Below are 12,786 nucleotides of genomic sequence, written 5' to 3' on the forward strand. Positions count from 1 at the left end.
AGTTCTGAAGCTACACTAGGGCCATCATGCATCTTCCACAACATAGGAGGACAGCAGATCTTGCATAGCATGTTAACTCTTGATGATGGTGCCATTAAATGCTGTTACTTTAGTATGTATGTAGCTATTCTTTGCTAGCCTCAGAAATGCAGCAAAATCAATTTAAATAAAATACTATCACAAATCAGACACAGATTTCTGGTTCTTAGATTATTCTGTTGTTTCTTCTAGTTTTATCATGGTGCTGATTTCCTAAAAAATAAAATTCAAAATACTACTTCTGGCAAAATTATCATTAAAATAATACAATGTGCTGAACTATAATGTTTAAGAAGCACTTTTTATTTTTATTTTTAAGGAACTTGAAACTGGTGTGGTAGACCTGCTTATTCCTTCCCCAAATGCTACTGCTGAAGTAGGCTACAATAGGGATAGGTAAGTTGGACAGCATTTCATCTTACTACAGGATATTAGCTGACAAAATGGAAGAAAGAACTTCCTGTAACAGCTGTTTGACAAATGTTGAGGCTTCTTGATTGCTCCATTTGCACTTTTCTTTTTCACCCTATGTATGTATGTAGGGGTTATTTCAAGGTGAGGGAAAGGGCAAGGCCAGGTAATGGTTCCCAAGAGGTAGCTCTACAGCTAGGTTTGCTGGAGCATAAATTAAAGCAACACTGAAGGTGCTCTAGCTCAGTGGTTCTCAACCACCTCGAATCAGGGCCAGCGTTAGACTCGCATTAGGCTGCCTGGGGCCCTGAGCCCTGCCACCCTAGGGCTGAAGCCAAAGCCTGAGCAACTTAGCTTTGCAGGGGCCCCTGTGGCATGGGGCCCCAGGCAATTGCCCTGCTTGCTATTCCCTAATGCCAGCCCTGGTTTTTATATGCAGAAACCAGTTGTTGTGGCACAGGTGGGCCGTAGAGTTCTTATAGTATGTTGGGGGGCCTCAGAAAGAAAAAGTTGAGAACCCCTGATCTAGCTTGTTTCTGGAGCCAGTTTGGCTCTGGCAACTTTCAGGATTTGTAAAGAAAGGGCAGAAAGATCACATCAATCTACCTATTCTCCCCTTCTCCAGATTTGCAGAACATTGCTATGGTGAACTTGGGGATCTTGCATATAGATCTTGCATCCCTATATATAGCTGTCTTTTAACTTGAAGCAATATGAAGAAGTGAGAGGTTGATTTTACTGAATCCTTTACATTGTTTCTGTTTTCTTTTAGGTTTCTTTTTAACTCTTCAGCCTGTTTAGATGAACATTTGATGCAGTTTAAGTTCTTAGGCATTCTGATGGGCGTGGCTATTCGTACCAAAAAGCCTTTAGATCTTCATTTGGCCCCAATGGTTTGGAAGCAACTTTGTTGTATCCCACTTACTTTGGAAGATTTAGAGGAGGTGGACTTGCTGTATGTGCAGACCCTCAACAGCATTCTTCACATTGAAGACAGTGGGATTACTGAAGAGAATTTCCATGAGGTAAACTATGGAAATGTGCTTCCTTCCTCTCCCCCACAAATCTTCTGAATCCAGTTGTTTTTATAGACCTTAATTACAATGCGCTAATTTAAAAAAATACTGAGGTGGCATTTATACTTTAAAGTAACAGACACCTCATAACTGCCTCTGATAGATATAACTATGAATATCAGATTATTGCTAAGTGACTTACGGTAATTTTTAATTCAGTTCTTTACCCAAATATCTTATCCTGCACAATACTTTTTCTTTTCTGTTAATAGATGATTCCTCTAGATTCCTTTGTCGGCCAAAGTGCTGATGGTAAAATGGTTCCCATAATTCCTGGTGGGAACAGTATCCCACTTACCTTTTCAAACAGGAAAGAATATGTGGAGAGGGCAATTGAGTACAGACTTCATGAAATTGACCGCCAGGTGAGAATCTCACTGAACTCGACCTGTTTTGTTAACTGGATGATGACCATCACAATATGGCAAAAATAACAAAGGTTTTGGTTTACACATTGATTGGATTTTTCCTCTGTTTTTTCAAATAATTTGTGAATCATTTTTAAATTAAATCTGATTCACATCTTAGATGTTACCTAGCTGTCTAGCATGTCAAGGAAGACCACAAGAGTACTGAAAAACTGAGGACTTGCTTTATATTCATCTGAATTGCCCCACTGAGATCATTAAACTGACTGGGAAACTAAACAGGGATTACACAGAAAGCTCAGCACCTTTAACCCTGCATTTATAGCAGCACATAATCTGGCACATGTCATTGGGAAGCAATAATATTTGTTTAACTTATTAATGGACTGTGGATATATTTTTACTTAATATTTACCTTGCCTGCTTTTGACTAGTAACTGTAAACACTTCAATAAGTGGATTGAAAAAGTAAGTAGTAATCTATGTAAATACATTTGCATCATCTGCTGAAATGCTATTTTGTGACTTATACAGTAGCATTATGTGAATCAGATGAGAGCCTTGTGTCTTAATACAGCAGCATTACATTAGGGAATTAATTTTCCTCTTTCCCCAAAGATAGGTGCACACAAGGTCACATGACTGTTCCACTTTAGGGCAGTAGCCCTCTCAATACTGACCCCAAGACCTTAAGTCTTTCAGATCAAAGATAGACCTTTTTTCTTTTTTAACATGGTTTCATCCCAGTCCTAGCAGTATGCTGGCAACAAAATTTTTGGTTTAGCAGACGCTCGTTTGTGTTGATAACTATACCACTTTTTTAGATGAGGTTTTTTTCTTAGCATGAAAGTGCTATAAAATCATTTTGGTCAAAGATAATTCTCTGCAACACATCAACAATTTTTGAGGGGGAATGTTATCCTTTGAAGGGAGCCATATGCATTACTGTGTGGTATTTTTGTATTTAAGCAATGACTTAAACTGTACCCATAGCCTGTTCATCCACATGTGTATTCATTCTCAGAGTCTTAGCTTTGCATACAGATTGTGTGCTAAGGATCCGAAATAAGTGTAATGACTCTTTTAGTAACTATTCTTTTTGTGTTAAAGGTGGCTGCTGTGAGAGAAGGAATGTCTTGGATTGTTCCAGTTCCCTTATTGTCTCTTCTGACTGCTAAGCAATTGGAACAGATGGTTTGTGGAATGCCAGAAATCTCAGTTGAGGTCCTGAAGAAGGTTGTGCGGTACAGAGAGGTTGATGAACAGCATCAGTTAGTTCTGTGGTTCTGGCATACCCTTGAAGAGTTTTCAAATGAGGAAAGAGTCCTTTTCATGAGGTTTGTGTCAGGAAGATCTCGACTGCCAGCAAACACTGCTGATATCTCTCAGCGATTCCAAATAATGAAGGTTGATAGGGTAAGATGCTATTTTCTTAATACGTTGTTCATTTCTGTCCACTTTAATCAATCCTTTGGCAAAAAGAGCTAACTTTCACTAACATTAAGCCCGGAGGAATGGAATGAGCTTCTGACTGCTAGAGCCATGGGATTTAATTATATAATAGTGCCTAACATTGCATGAATTGTAGCATAATTCACTCAGGACTTTGAACATTGTAAATGTAAATTATGGAGTTCAGGCTGGTGTCTAAACAACACGGTGTGAATTATTGTACCATATTTAATCTACAGTAATTTTCTACTACAGTACATTTTCTGATTTAGTATTTTAAAGATTAAGAAAACCCTAATGAAGTCTTGTTCCATCTCTATGAAAGCGTTCTCAATATGCTACATTATAGAATGACTTGAGAAAGCGGAAAATAGAAATGGAGCTGCTAAAACTGTTGGCATGTTAATTGCCACCAAATATCACCCTCTTACCCATGTGGAAACTCACTAGATTCAGACACTACCCCAAGAAGCACAGTTGCAGCTCGCTGGCTTCTAATGCATTGGTTGAAAACTGACTGCAGCTATTTCTTAAGATTTAGAACAAATAAAGCCACCTTATGGATATATCTTCATGAAAATTAAGTATTCACATTACAGTTGCAACACTCCTCCTCTGTATTATCATATGAAAAGAACCTTAAAAGGGATATTCATGATATTTTGAAATCTAGATAGCAAGTAGACACTGATAATATTTTGCTGCTCCTAATAATTAAGCTCTGCACTTTAATTTCTGTTTAGAAATTGACTTTCTTAATCTTGCATTTAAAAGGTTTTTTGTTTTTTTTTTGGTTTTTTTACTTTTAAATTTGGGATAATTGTAATATGTCTACCTGCATGCCCCCTGTAGTTTCAATTGGATACAAAAATTTTACTGCTTGGTCTAAATTATTATTTAATGTATTGCAGTAGACAAACACCTGGAAGTTCCACTCTTAAAATAGATGCATGTCATTGGTAGTTGAAATCATTTATTGAGTGGACGGTAGTGGTGGTGTGAATTATTTTGGGCTGAACATTTTTATAAAAATGTAAGATGGTACTAGTGTTGTCTTTTTGTTCAGAGGAATTCTTTACAGCTTGTTGGCTTGATTAATGAGACCTTATTGTGGGTGAGAGAGGTGTGCTTTTTTTAAAGTTTGTCTTTTGGGGCAGGGAAAAATAGTGAATTTGCTACACCTTTTAATTTCCTTTGCAGTCTTAACTGTGTCCTACTTTTTGTCCATTTCCACAGCCTTATGACAGCTTGCCTACCTCACAGACTTGTTTCTTTCAACTGAGGCTTCCACCATACTCCAGTCAACTAATCATGGCAGAGCGTTTGCGGTATGCAATCAATAATTGCAGGTCTATAGATATGGACAATTACATGCTCTCACGCAATGTGGACAATGCAGAGGGCTCGGACACAGATTATTAACTTTCTGTGAACAAAATCATCTTCCTTTTATTACAGATAGTGCCCTAAGTCCAATTCAGTGTTGACACAATTTTATGGTAACCATAGATGTTTTAGGAGCATAAACAGACATTAATAAGCAGTGGCCACATTTTAGTTACTCTAAATGTAACAACAAATTAGATGTTTTTATTTTTTGGTGATTGTTTAAAAAAAGGGGGGGGGGGCAAAAAAGTGAAGTCAGTAAGTTTTTTCCATATTTTGGTCACTTTTGATAATTTTGCATGGAGCCATTTTGGTTCATTTTTTGTTGGGAATGGTACATTTGTAAGCCCTCCCAGTGAATATGAAGAGTTGTACATTGTGTATAATTGTTCATTAGCAAGGACAGTTTTACATGAATAGTCCTATATTTATTTTGTTTTAATTTGAATTGCCTGTGCAGGGTTCCCTATGCGGAGAAAATAAAGCAAATACAGGAATGAGTGAGATTTTTCTTTTTGTGTTTTCAACTGTTTACAGGGTTTATTCAGCATTTATAAATTTAGACTTTTAAACTTCTCAGTTAGCAAATCTGTTAGGATGTTTGAAATAGTGTCAGATAGCTTATTTGCACATGAAGAGCCATTGTACATGTGGTTACTGTGCATTGCATGTTGAACAGTATACCAGCATTTTAATAACATTGCAGCATTGACTTACATCTTGTCTATTCACAGTTTTGTCAACAAAAGTCAGCTTTTGTTGACAAGAGTGGAGGTGTACACACTGAAATGCTCCTCCCACTGATACAACTCCCCTTCTATACTGACATAATAAAACCACCTCCACAAGTGACATAGAGCTTTTTGCGATGTAGTTAGTGATGCAGCATCAGTGTAGGCACCTCACTTGGTTATGTTGCCCTATTTGGCCTCCAGAAAGTGTCCCATGATACTTATCATGACTGCTCTGGTCAGCAGCTTGAACTCTACTGCCCTGAAGGTACACAGGTATGCACCCTTCTCCCCTTTTAAAGCCCAGGAATTTTTGAAATTCCTCTTCCTTTTTGCTCACCATGCACAGTTCACACAGCATGTTCCCAGCTGATCATGCCAGCTTTACGCAGCAGACATGGTCCTGCGTGGAGCACACCGGAGCTGTTGGATCTGCTAAATATATGGGGAGAGAAGGCTCTGCAGTTGCACCTTCGCACCAGCTGTAGGAATTTTGATACCGACGAGCTGATTGCTAGTGGCATGCAGGAGAAGCAGCATGAAAGGAACATGCTGCAGTGTCATGCTAAAATCGAGAGGTTGAGGCAGGTGTATCAGAAGGCAAAGGAGGCCAACTGTTACTTTGATGTGGTGCCAAAAACGTGCCATCCTCGGCAGCGTCCCCACCTCCACCGCCAAGAGCTCCATCCATACTTCTGGGGGACTGGAGGCAGCGGACTCAACCCCAATGAGGAAGTGCTGGATGAGGAGGTGGAGCTGGATGACTATGTGGAGCACATGGAAGGGTCGTCTGGTGATGCAGCGAGTCAGGACCTCATTTCCACTCCTGAGGGATCTAGCCAGTCCCAGCACTCCAGCTCTGGCATACAGGATGCAGGAGAGGGGAGCTCCGGTAAGGGCTCATTTTGCTTTGATACTGCACGGTGGGAGGAGATTGAGCTCTCTTATGCTTTGTTATACGGTAGAGGAGGGATAATGGACTGAAATTAACAACAGAGCCTGTCCATCTACACAGTGGGGCCATGGCAGAAAAGTTTATGTACCCGGGGATGTCTCTGGAATCCTCCATAATGATCTCTAGGAAACTTTCCTGTAGGTCAATAGTTCTCAAATTTTTGTACTGGTGACCCCTTTCACAAAGCAAGCCTCTGAGTGCGACCCTCCCCCCCCATAAATTAAAAACACTTTTTTTTTTATATTTAACACCATTAGAAAGGCTGGATGCAAAGCGATGTTTGGGGTGGAGGCAGACAGCTCGCAACCCCCCATGTAATAACCTTGTGACCCCCTGAGGGGTCCCGACCCCCAGTTTGAGAACCCCTGCTGTAGGTATTCTGCAATCCTCTGCCGAGGGTTCCTTGGGAGAGCTGCCTTGTTTCTTCCCCCACTGTAGGAAACTTTGCTGCGCCACCTGGCAATTATTTCTGCAGGGACCAGAGCAGCACACAGTCAAGCAGCATATGGAGCCGGTCTGAAGCCACATACATGCAGGAGATGCTCCCTTGCATCCTGGGTTACCTTTAGGAGTGAGATATTGGGTTCGATTACCCTAGCTTATGGAAAACGGTACCAATATTCAGAATAAGCTCCCTAGCCACTTATAGTAACCACCCTTTGTCCCTTCTTCCCTTTGCCCGTTGCCCACCACCATCCCCGTGAACTCATCATAATTGGGACTCTCGGCAACCTGTGTGCTAAACCAGGGACAGGGAGAAAGAGGTATGTATAACTTTTGTGATTCACGACTGTGAGCGTGCTCATCATTTCTTTTGTTTCTTTGCCTTCTGCAGATGTGCCCTTGAGAACATACTCTTCCACACCAGCAGAGCACCTCCATCAGATAAGGGGGGAACCCATGAAGAGTAAGGAGGATACGTTTTGCGAAGTATTGCAGTCAACAGATACAGCATGTAGCGAAACAAGAGCGTGGAGGGCGACAATTAATGAAAGCCTGAGGCTGGATAGCCAGGAAAAGACACGGGCAGGAGTGGATGATTAAAACTCCTGGAGGACCAGACAGATGTTGACGTCTGTCATTAGCCTGCAATCGGAGCAAATCTGTGCCTGACTCCCCTTTCAGCCACTACAGAACTCCAGTCCATGCCCTCCCCAAACTCCTGAGCCACATTCATCGCGTGTTCTTGGTCCCTAACAGTACCGCAGGCACGCCATGCCGGGGACTGGTTTGCCAATGAAAACTGGAATTGCACCCAGCTGTGAGAGCCCTAACCGTGAGACACTTCCTCGTTTTCATATCCCTTTTGTCCAAAGTTTGTTTTACCCCTTTATTAAACTTGAGTCTTTGTTTGTGACATACATACATCACTCAGTGCTAACATTGAAACACAGTGACTACAGGTAGGAATATTAGCTCCTTGCAGTTAACCCACTCGTGAAGCAAGCATTACAGGGCATGGCAGGAAGCAGGGCCGTCCTTACCCATATGCAAACTACGCAGCTGCGTAGGGCACCAGGAAATTTGGGGCACCAAATTGCCCCAAATTTCCTGGTGCCCTACTCAGCTGTGTGCTGCTCCAGCGGCCAGTCCGATCCCCTGGTGGCTGAGCCGTAAGGTGGCTGAGTTGCTCCAGCGGCCAGTCCGATCCCCTGGTGGCTGAGCTGCACGGAAGCGTAGCAGGAAGTGTAGCGACCCTGCCCCAACCCGCTCCGCCCCGCCCCCCAGCTCATGCTGGGAGGTTGTTCCCCCCCAAGCCCACTCCTGCCCCCCACAGACCTTGGGCGCAACACCCCTCCCTCACCCCCACATCCCTCCACGGAGGCCTGGGGCCAGCTCCCCCCACAGGGGGTCTGCTAGGGCACCACAATGGCTAGGGATAGCCCTGGCAGGAAGTAAACATTGCCTGGCTGAATGCATCACATACAGACACATTACTGGGAATCATTGTCAAAATGCTCCTTCAAAGTCTCCCAGTTCGAATAGTGTCTCGCTGTGCCCCTCTAGTTGCCCTTGTGCCTGGCTGCTCAAAATCAGCAGCCAACCAATCAGCCTCAGTGGCCCACCCCTGGAGAAACTTTTCCCCCTTTGATTCACAAATAATATAGGGAGTACAGCATGCTGCAGTGACCATCAGAATATCTTCCTCACTGAGGTCTAACCGGCCAAAAAGAGAGCTGCCTTGCTGTTGTCTGGGTTCCCAGTGTAAGGCTTCATGAGCCACGGGAGCAAGGGGTACGTGTGGTCTCCAAGGATCGCTATGGGCATTTGCACATCCCCCACTGGAATCTTCTGGTCTGAAAAGAAAGTCCCAGTGTGCAGCTTTCTATACAGTCCAGTGTTCCGAAAGATGTGTGTGCATTATGCACCTTCCCTAACAACCCCACACTGATGTCCACGAAACGTCCCTGGTGATCCACCAGCATCTGCAAGAGAATGGAGACGTAGCCCTTTCGGTTGATGTACTCTGTCACAAGATGGTCAGGGGCCAAAATTGGGATATGTGTTCCAGCTATCGCCCCGCCTCAGTTAGGGAATCCCATAGCTTCAAAGCCATCAGTTATTTCCTGGACATTACCGAGAGTCACAGTCCTTCATAGCAAGAAGTGATTAATGGCCCTGCACACTTGCATCACTGCAGCCCCCACGGTGGACTTTCCAAATCCAAACTGATTCATAACTGACCAGTAACATTTTGGAGTTGCCAGCTTCCACACAGCAATCACCACTTGCTTTTTCTACAGTGAGGGCAGCTCTCATTCTCGTGTCCTTGCACCACAGTGCTGGGGCGAGCTCTGCTCACAGTTGCGCATCCGAAAGTTCTGGAGCTGCTGCTCATCAACCCATATATGCATCACAATGCAATCTCACCATTCAGTGCTTGTTTCCCGAGCCCAGGGCTGATGGTCCACCATGGCAAGGTGGTCCATGAATGATAGCAGCAATCTTTAATTATTTGTTTCCATGGCAGACAGCAGGGCAGGCACTACCGATTTATTCTGTTTCGCAGCTCATGAAATACTGCATGACCAGCCATGTTGTGTTCATAATGCTCATCACCAGAATGGTCAGCAGCTCAGTGTTCATGCTGCCAGGCAGAGATGGCGGGCACACAGTTTACAAGGTCTGTTGAAAAACGGTGAGAAATGAAGTAGTAAGCCCATGGAATGATGGAATGGAAAGAACTGCGTCACAGGACAGCAAGCACATCCCCAAGATGCACTGCATCCATTCCTAGAGCTCCCAGCAATAGAGGTGACAAGTTGCACAGTGGGATAGTTGCCATGATGCAGCGCTCTCTGTCGATGCAAAAGCAATAACTGTGGACATGCTCAGCCAACACAAGGATTGTTGTGTGGATGTGCTCCACCGATGTTGTTAAAGCGACTTACGATCATCAACAAAACTTAAGTCTACTTAACTCTGCAATGTAGACGTGGCCTGATTGAGGTGTATCTGTACTTTTCAGCTGTACTTCAGTATAACTAAAAGCTTTGCTTCACTCTCTGGTAGTTCATTTCCACGTTGCTTCTCATTTTAAAAGCTTTGCTTCCCCTACAAAATACTTTTTGTTGACGTTGCTAAGCCACTGCCAGCTTTTGAGACATTGAGATTAGTTTTTAAAATTATTTCTCAAAAAATATTAGAGAACGGTATATCAAAGAGCTATGATAGTTTGTTCTGGATAGAGGACAAAGAATAAATAACTGTCAGTGTCAATTGTCGTGGTGGAGATGCAGATTTTAAAAGGTATGCATTTTATATTTTATTCTGTCTGCTTTTAACACTAGTAAATCGCATATTTCTGGACTTGTCTTGTTACAGTAACAATTGGATTACATCAGCAGTATTTGCATTGTATGTGGTAATGTGCATATTTGATGGAATAGTAATGTTCTATAGAAAATATTATCTTTATGTTGTGATTGAAGAAAGGTTTTAAAAGTAGAGAATTCCCACTGAATCTCAGCACCACAACAAAATTGTTCCAAGGGACTAAAGTTGCTATCTTGCCAGTCTTTTTCACTCAGACACAAGAGATCAGAAACTAGAACTACGGTAGAACACCAGAGTTACGAACTGACCAGTTAACCCCACACCTCATTTGGAACCGGAAGTACACAGGCAGCAAGACACACACACACACACACACACACACACACACACACACACACCTCCCCCCCCAAAAGCAAGTCCAGTCCAGTACTGTGTTAAATGTAAACTACTAAAAAAAAAAAAAAAAAAGTGGGGGGGGGAAGAGCAGTATTTTTCTTCTGCATAGTAAAGTTTCAAAGCTGTATTAAGTCCATGTTCAGTTGTAAATTTTTGAAAGAACAACCATAACCTTTTGTTCAGAGTTACAAACAACCTCCATTCCCATTTGACAGGTTTCATAGTAGCAGCCGTGTTAGTCTGTATTCGCAAAAAAAAAGGAGTACTTGTGGCACCTTAGAGACTAACAAATTTATTAGAGCATAAGCTTTCGTGAGCTACAGCTCACGTCATCGGATGCATCAAGTACTCCTTTTCTTTTTCCATTCCCATTGTAACTCTGAGGTTCTACTGTATAGCAGAAACAAGAAAATTTTTATGGGATGTTTCACTGTTTGGTTCATCTGCAGTGGTGATATTTGGGGAAGGCAACTGAGGGCCAAGTATGGTGATTGAAGTGCACTGTGTTGTTTCTGAGACGGTTGTTTAATAGTCCTTTCAACTTCAATGCTCCACCGTAACATGTTATTTCAGATGCACTTAAACTCTTTACCAGATTGAGTTTTGACTTCGACATTTTTTCATCACCTATTTTTATAATCATGTTGCTTGTGCATTCCTTTAAACTCATGAGCTGGTTTTCATTCTGTCCCTCAGATATCTGAGTGAGACGAGAATGGGCCCATGAAAGAAACCACTTGAATGTTAACACACCTCACAGCTAACATTGCAATGCCACTCACTCAAATTTGGCCTAGCAACCCCCCTGCGGGGCGGGGGGGGGAGGCAGTGGGAGCCAAACCTGAGCAGCACTGCTATCCTGTGCACCAAAGGTCAGGTCATAGCACCTGAAGTGGGGAGCCAAGCCCAGCCAGTCTCTTCCCGGACATGGGTTTTTGTGGGTCAAAGTGGGACAGTCCCATGAAAGCCGGGACTGTTGGGAAGTTTGTTTTTCATTTTTACCTGCTGCTTGTTAATCTATCCTGCAAATTGTTAAGGCCTAACCTTTTCCTTACATTTCAGCTGACATTTCAGTAAGCGCCTTGATTTACAAGGTTGTTGCTTCTTGAAATTTGGGAGTTTTAATTTTCCTTGTGCTTTTATTTTTTGGGGGGGGGGGGGGACTGTTCTGTCCTTCACTTGGTGTTTCTGATATTCTTTTCTCCTCCTTGTTTTTCAATTAGCAACCACACCTAGGAAGAATTGCTCTGGGATTACCTCTGAGTAATCAGATAACTGGCCAGCCTTTTTGAAACAGGTAGGCAGGCCTGTCAGAGAGACAATAAGCAGCCTGTCCTCTGCAGAAAGGAGTTAGGCTGGCCTTTTCCTTTTGGATAGAACCCCTTGATTGTCTGGAGCAAGTGAAAACAGCGCTGGGTAGTTTGGGAAGGGAGAGAAAATTAATCTGACTAAATGGCTCTGCTGTATAGTATCTAGTCTTGCTGTAGCCATGTCAGTCCCAGGATATTAGACAAGATGGGTGAGGTGATATCTTCTATTGGACCAACTTCTGTTGATGAGAGACTAGCTTTTGAACTTATACAGAGCTCTTCTTCAGATCTGGGAAACTTACTCAGCATAAGTAGTTAACACATTTGAAGGACCGTTCAAGGTAAAGAGGTCCGTTAACATCCCTTCAGTCATAGGTAAGGCTACAATTCTGTCATGGAAGTCACGGATTCTGTGACTTTCCAAGACCTATAATTTCTTCTGGGGCAGGGCTGGAGCATCTGTCAGCCTTGGGGCTAACAGAACAGCTGACCAGCGGTCAGCGCCAGGGGTGCCGGAGCAGCAGTCCTCAGCCTGCTGGAGCAGTGGCTGGGGTTGGGTCAGCCCCTCTGGGGCTAGAGCAGCAGCAATCAGCCCCTGCTGCAGGAGCAGCAGCAGGTCTGGAGTATCTGCAAGCCCCAGCAGCGCTCTGTCCCCCTGGCTCCCTCCTACCCTGGGTATTTTTAGTAAAAGTCAGGGACAGGTCATGGGCTTCTGTGAATTTTTGTATATTGTCTGTGACCTGTCCCTGACTTCTACTAAAAATAACCATGACAAAATCTTAGCCTTAGTTATAGGGAGGCAAGGAAGTGGGGAGGGAGGGAGCAACTAGGTGTGCTAAAAAATCTGTTCCATCTTGTATTTAGTTGTGGCACTCTGAGAAAGTT

General features: G+C 43.1%; 2 protein-coding genes across 14 annotated transcripts in view; both read left to right on the forward strand.

Moving 5' to 3' along the window:
* Positions 1 to 5,229, forward strand: part of HERC1 (HECT and RLD domain containing E3 ubiquitin protein ligase family member 1) — a 173,497-nt gene extending 168,268 nt beyond the window's left edge. For all 13 annotated transcript variants that reach the window (XM_038418910.2, XM_038418911.2, XM_038418917.2 and 10 more), the window contains exons 73-77: positions 359 to 435; positions 1,223 to 1,475; positions 1,739 to 1,891; positions 3,005 to 3,310; positions 4,583 to 5,229. In XM_038418910.2, coding sequence (XP_038274838.1) covers positions 359 to 435; positions 1,223 to 1,475; positions 1,739 to 1,891; positions 3,005 to 3,310; positions 4,583 to 4,768 — 975 coding nt within the window. In that variant the 3' untranslated portion in view covers positions 4,769 to 5,229. The remainder of the gene's footprint in view (positions 1 to 358; positions 436 to 1,222; positions 1,476 to 1,738; positions 1,892 to 3,004; positions 3,311 to 4,582) is intronic.
* A 137-nt stretch (positions 5,230 to 5,366) lies between these two features.
* LOC119862339 lies at positions 5,367 to 10,138 on the forward strand. The gene is made up of 2 exons (XM_038418922.2): positions 5,367 to 6,355; positions 7,254 to 10,138. The coding sequence occupies exons 1-2, from the start codon at positions 5,839 to 5,841 to the stop codon at positions 7,460 to 7,462; spliced, it is 726 nt and encodes a 241-aa protein (XP_038274850.1). The 5' UTR covers positions 5,367 to 5,838; the 3' UTR covers positions 7,463 to 10,138.
* Positions 10,139 to 12,786: the final 2,648 nt, after the last annotated feature.

This window comes from Dermochelys coriacea, chromosome 10 (genome assembly GCF_009764565.3).
Source record: "Dermochelys coriacea isolate rDerCor1 chromosome 10, rDerCor1.pri.v4, whole genome shotgun sequence".
NCBI classification, from domain to species: domain Eukaryota; kingdom Metazoa; phylum Chordata; order Testudines; family Dermochelyidae; genus Dermochelys; species Dermochelys coriacea.